The 6,562-nt window shown below is 39.0% G+C and overlaps 1 protein-coding gene across 2 annotated transcripts in view; it reads left to right on the forward strand.

The window, feature by feature from the left end:
- The window catches only part of Ptpra (protein tyrosine phosphatase, receptor type A), a 217,590-nt gene that overhangs the window by 140,415 nt on the left and 70,613 nt on the right, over nucleotides 1-6,562 (forward strand). For both annotated transcript variants that reach the window (XM_004634249.2, XM_023718560.1), the window contains exons 2-3: nucleotides 2,574-2,652; nucleotides 3,557-3,889. In XM_004634249.2, coding sequence (XP_004634306.1) covers nucleotides 2,580-2,652; nucleotides 3,557-3,889 — 406 coding nt within the window. In that variant the 5' untranslated portion in view covers nucleotides 2,574-2,579. The remainder of the gene's footprint in view (nucleotides 1-2,573; nucleotides 2,653-3,556; nucleotides 3,890-6,562) is intronic.

Genomic DNA, 6,562 nt, shown 5'->3' on the forward strand with positions numbered 1-6,562 from the left:
TTGAACTCAGGCCCTTGGGCTTGCCAGGGCAGCGCTTATTCTACTGAACCATCTCCCTGGCCCCCTAAATGGTTTTAACGGTTATCAAAATATCATCTTTAGTCCAGTTTCCTAGTGCTATTCTGTCCCAAATCCTAAGGCTTTTCTTTCAAAACAGAGAATAATGAGATTGTGTGGTACATTTTCTTGATCATAAGCATTGTTTTTATTTGTTTGTTTTTAATTTTATGTATTTGGTACAGGATCTCACTACACAGCTCAGACTCTAGTGATCCTCCTGTTTCAGCCTCCCCAGCGCTGGGATTATAGGCATGCACCACCATGCCCAGTCTTGGTGGCTGGCTCAGCGTGCCCAGGGCAGGGCTGGCAGCATACAGTACTGTGGATCGAACCCTGGTCCTTGCACTTGCCTAGACAGGTTGCTTAGACTACTGAGCTATCTCCACAGCCCCATAAATATTGTTTTATGTTTAGTGGCTTTTATTATGTTGTCAGATGTTCCTTTTATACCTTTATGATTTTCTGCGTTGTCTTTTTTTCTTTTTTCTTTTTTCTTTTTTTAACCAGGGTCTTGCTATGTAGTTCAGGCTGGCCTTGAACTCACTATAGTCCAGACTTTCCTTGAACTCATTGGTGATCCTTCCTCAGCCTCCCAAGTGCTAGGATTATAGGCATGTGCCACCACACCTAGCTTGCATTGTCTTTTGTCGGTTGTGGTGGTGGTTTTTTGTTTTACTTTGTTTTTTTCTTCAGAGAGGATCTCACTATGTAGTCCAGCCTGGTTTTAAATTCATGTAGCCTAAACCGACCTCTGACTTGTGGGAGTCCTCCTTCCTCCATCTCCCAGGTGCTAGGATTACAGGCATAAACCACCATGCCTGACTTTTGTATTATGTTTATGCTTGGGAAGTCTTTGCTTTTCCTGGGTTCACATGTATGTTTGTCTGTTTACTTGTAAATTTGTTTTTAATGCAACTGGAATTCATTTTGGTAGTGGAGAGGATGAAGCAATAATCTAACTCCTTCCCCCAAATACATATATTTCCCAAAACCATTTCCTATTGATTTCTCGAGAATAGAGGTATGCACGTATACAAAGTCAGCCTTCTGATCTTTTTCTTAATCCTTGTTGGGAGAATTGTATATAATCCCAATATTGGAATATTGTCAGGTAGGAATCGAGCTGGGTTCTATCAGTATATATGCTTCTGAAGCAAGCACAAGCTGGGTCCTATCAGATCAATGTTAATGGACAGACTATGCACCTCTTTCAAAGTTATAAGAACCTAATTATGTATCACTAGCTCAATAATCACAACATTGGAAGAGTGGAGAAATATTCAAAATTTTGTGTTGCTACAACCAACCATTCCCTGTTAAGGCACTGCCATGCTAAGCCATGGCAAACTTGTACCTACATCTTCTCTTTTTCCTACCTCATGGCTGTAGGATTTTCATTTGCTCCTTGAGAACGCATGTGTTTTTCCTGGAGCATGGCCACCATTACTTCTAGACTGGGAGTTGCATGAAGATGGGACTCATAAGGAAATTGCTCCCCAATCATTTTTTAGTACCTGGTTCAGTGTAGAGCACAGAAATCTGAATGGATGCCAGAATCACTCTTACTGATGGAAATGTGTCGTTGTTCCTTTTATAGTTTGAGATAAAGGATTAAAAGTCAACTCTATAGTGTTTAGCTCAAAAAACAGTATGTTTGTGCCATTAGCCTACCTTCTTCATAATTCTCACTCTGAAGACTGTTAAGCTGCACATAGCAATTGACTTTGGAGTTTTAAGGACAACTGCCTAGCTTTCCGTCACAAAGATGCAGTTTGGCATAGAGACCTTAAAGCAGGCTTTCAGGTGATTCTGAAGTGCAATCAAGGTGGAGAACACTACTTTTGAAAGCTTGTTTTTATTGAGATGTATTTTTAGGACTGGGAAAGTAGCGTAGTGGTAAAGTATGCATGAGGTTTTTGGGTTCAATGCCCAATAGTGCCTCCTCCAAAAGCCTATTTTTATTTGTATAATTCAGATTGTAGTTGAAATTTTGAACTAAGAGATGCTAATAGTATAGCTGCCTTTTTTTTTTTTTTCTCCCTTTTTCCTTCCTCCTCCACTCCAGTTTCTTTTTCCTTTTAAACAACTTTCCATTTTACAAAATCTGTTGTACATTCTGGGCCTTATTATTTGCACTTTCCATTTCTCATACCAGGAAGATAGTACGATGTTTAAACATAAGAGTCTGATTTATTTCACTTCTGTGTTCTCAAGTTGCATTTATTTATTTATTTATTTATTTATTTATTTATTTATGGTGGAACCGAGGATTGAACTCAGGCTCAGGCCCTTGCGCTTGCCAGGCAAGCTCATATTCTACTGAGCTATCTCCCTAGCCCCTGTAGTTGAAATTTTGGATAAACATACTTATTAGGCTCCCAGGAGATGGTTGCTTCTGTGAACATATTTTAATAACCAGGGAGATGCCACCCAAAATACTCATGGATTTTGAATCTTTTAAACATAGTTATAATAACCTAAAATCTCATCTAATATGACTCCTTATTTTCCAGGTCAGCATGGATTCCTGGTTCATTCTTGTTTTGCTTGGAAGTGGTCTGATACATGTCAGTGCCAACAATAGTACCACGGGTAAGTTGTCATTTGAGAAGGCTAGCATTTTATTTTTTTATTTTATTTTTTTTTTTAATTTTTTTTTTTTTATTTATTTGAGAGAGAGAGACAGAGAGAAAGACAGAGAGAGTGTGTGTGGTGTGTGTGGCCCGCTCAGCCCACCAGGGGGCGGGGCTGGCATGTGGTGCTGGGGGATCGAACCGCGGTCCCTGATGCTTTGCTAAGCTTGTTCTAAGTAGGTGCTTTAGACCACTGAACCATCTCTCCAGCCCAAGGCTAGCATTTTAAACAGAATTTTGTTTTCACTTTTTTTTTTTTTTTCAGAACTGGGGATTGAACTCAGGCCCTTGTGCTTGCCAGGCAAGCTCTTATTCCACTGAGCCATCTCCCCAGCCCCTTTGCTTTCACTTTTAATGACTCAGATTTGAAGAATGAGATGGCATTGATAAAAATATTGAAAATTTACTTTAAAATTACAAGACCTGAGGAATGTACCTCAGTTATAAAGGACTTGCTTATAATTCATGAAGCCCTATGTTTGACTCCCAGCACTACAAAAAGAAAAAGTAGTGGTAAAACAGCTGTCTTTGGAAATCTCTTTATTGACTACTGTACATTGTTGCACAAACTCTGTTTTGTTTTAAACATATCAAAAAGATTATATGTCGTTTCCTGAAAAGTAAAGAAATTATTTATAGTTAAAATTTTGTATGTTGATTCTGAAGAACTAAGTGAAGATTATTTCTGCTTCCTATAAGTAGTAGCCCTTTGGTAGAAGTAAGAAAGGTCCAAAATTAGATAAAAATGTGTGTGTTTGCTTGAACAAATGTTTGAGGATTTTATTAAAGCTTATTGCTTTGTGTAATAACTTTTGAGCTTCACATTCTTCACATGATGTTTCTGTATTTTTTGGTGTTTGTAGTTTTACCCTTCTTAGGATCAGTTAAAGCACCAACAACAGAATCAGTTAAAGAAGAGAACAAAACTTCAAATCCAACCTCTTCAATAACTTCTCTTTCTGTGGCACCAACATTCAGCCCAAACTCAACTCTGGGACCCACCTATGTAACCACTGTCAATTATTCATACTCGGACAATGGGACCATCAGAACAGTAAGCACTAATTCAGTAGGCACTGTCATCTCTCCAAATGGGACATGGCTTCCAGACAACCAGTCCACAGTCACCAGAACACAGCCCTGGCAAGGGATTTCCAGCACTGCAGCAACCACTCCAAAAAACTTCACTTCCTCAGGTACCAGAGATGCTTGGTTTGTTCTTTCTTTGGGTGTATTTTCTAGCCATAGCTTTTCCTGAAATGAGTAGAATTCCCCAAGCAAAGTAATGTAACCTAGGTATAAGGAAATTTTAAGACTATCTGATTCGCATAGAGTTAGGAGGTTGTATTTTTATTAGGCGAGATCCTGGTCAAAATGGGGAAATTTAAGTGTGTTTAAAGGTAACAGAAAAGGTTGGAAATATAAGAAGAGGGAAATTAAATGATCGTATAAGACACTGAACATGAAAGGACAAAAGACTAAGTAAGTAGTAGCATTAGCCTTGAAAAGGGTTTCATTGGGGCTGGGGAGATGGCTCAGTGGATTAAGCACTTCCCTGGCAAGCACAAGGGCCTGAGTTCAATCCCTGGTTCTGCAAAAAAAAAGGGTTTCATGGAGACCATGGGAAGATATGGAAGTGAATGTTCTATAATAACTAGGGAGTGTGAAATAATTTTCCTGGGGTGGTATAGAAAGAGTGGCTGGGGAAACCATTAAGTTATATGCTAACAGGGCCTTAGTCAGCACAGAGTAAAGGAAATAATCATGCTCTGGTTGCCATGTAACTGTTATTTCTCTTCAAACAAAATCACTGTTCCCTCATCTGTGATCCTATTCTCTATGCTCCTGTTACTTCCCTGTTAAATGGATTCCCTGAGTGGAATCATGTCTGGCTTATGGTGGGCATTCAAAGCTGAATGGAATCTCCTTTAGTTACTGCAGATGACTTTTTTCATTAGACCTCACAGCCCAGGCCTACCCCTGCCTGCTTTGATCTCATTCTTTTCCTACAATAAAGGCAACAGTATTTATAGGTAAGAGCACAGTCTGCAGAGCCATACCACTTGTTTGAGTCCTGCGTCTACCATAAACTAACTGTATGGCAATAGACAAATGTACTTATCTTGTTGCACTTCATCTGTGAAACAGGAATGAATGATATTAATAGTTCTTACCCTCATTTAATTCAGATTAAATGAATTTATGCAAGTAAATTGTTGACTATGCTATCACATGGCATTTTTAAAAATAGTAACTTAGTTATTACAGTTATTATTCTGATAGTAATAGAGTAATACTACAATGCTTTATTTTTATTTATTTTTAAATCCATTATTTAATTGAAGCTATACAAAAAGAGGCAATATAACTGACAAAATTAAGGAAGAATGTTTAGAATGTTTCAAAGGATTTAAAGAAGGACACCTTACAAAACACTTGTGAGGAATAAAATTTTAAAACTTTACGTAGAAATTCTACACAGAATACAAAATACAAAGACAGAACTAGAAAAGGACTATGCATACTCCAAAGTCTGAAAATCATTAATAATGACCAAGTATCTCGGCCTAAACTTACAGCCCCTGTGTTTCCTGGTCTGAGAGCAGCACCCCTATACAAGTCTCCCAATCGGTATGCGCTCTCAGCTGTGTGTGGTGTCGTCCTCCACGAAGTCCTTGGCCATCCCCGCCGTGATCACGTCAATGTGGCTTACCTTATTTCTGAATTTAACACCATAGAATTTACCAGCTGACTCAAGCAGTTCAAGCCTAAAGGTAGTTGCAATAAGCTGAGTGTATACAGCAAGTTCCATGATCATATCTGACATAGCCTTTCTGTGTTGAGCATCCAGCACTTGGTCAGTCTCATTAAACAAGTAAAAAGAGGCTAGATCGTACTTCTGAATTGCAAATATCAGAGCAAGGACTACCAATGATTTCTGCCCACCCGAAGGCTGCTGCATTCCTCTCATCTCACCTTGTTTTCCTGTAAATGACACCCTAATTCCAATTCCAATGATTTGGTCAACTGATGGAACACTGCTCTGCGACCCAGAACCCCTCACTTTCACCACTTCCTTCTCCTTCCTCCTGAGACTGACTGCCCTCCACATCTCCTTTCTTCATCACCATAGTAGCTTTGCTGCCAGCTACCAACTTCTGGAGTACTTCACTGAAGTTCTTGGACACCTGTTTGAAAGTTAACTGAAGAGCTTCATGTTTTCGAAGCTCAAGTACGCTCATCAGTTCCATGATGGATTTGTACCCCCTATTACCACAATTCTTGATGAAATAGAAATTGCAGAAGGATTTTTTTTTTTCTCCGAATGCCTTCAGGGCAGGTTTGGCTGGCTTGAGTTGTGGGGATCGAACCACAGCAACCTGAGCCTAACTGCTTTGTTGAAGCAGCCACTTAAAGAACTGAGCTAAAGGGCAGGCCCCCAAGAAATTGCAAATAAATATAGAAGATATTTGTTTTGTGCTTTAATATTAATTACAATTCTACCATAAAACAATGCCTAGAAGATAATAGCTTTAAAGAATTAATCCCATGAGTTAAATTCTGTTCTGTTGGTGAAGGAGTTTTACAATGATAAAGTTGTGATTTATAGAGTATTTTTTAAAATACAGATTATAACAGACTGCCATTAGTATTTGTTTTGTTTTGTTTTTTTTGTTTGTTAGGTTTTTTTAATTATTTATTTATTTGTGTGTGTGTATGTGTGTGTGGCCAGCTCAACCCACCTGGGGGCGGGGCTGGCTGGCATGTGGTGCTGGGGGACTGAACCACGGTCCCTGTGCTTTGCTAACCTTGTTCTAAGTAGGTGCTTTAGACCACTGAGCCATCTCACCAGCTTTTTTTTTTTTTTT

Source organism: Octodon degus, unplaced genomic scaffold (genome assembly GCF_000260255.1).
Source record: "Octodon degus isolate 3935 unplaced genomic scaffold, OctDeg1.0 scaffold00060, whole genome shotgun sequence".
Taxonomy (NCBI): Eukaryota; Metazoa; Chordata; class Mammalia; order Rodentia; family Octodontidae; genus Octodon; species Octodon degus.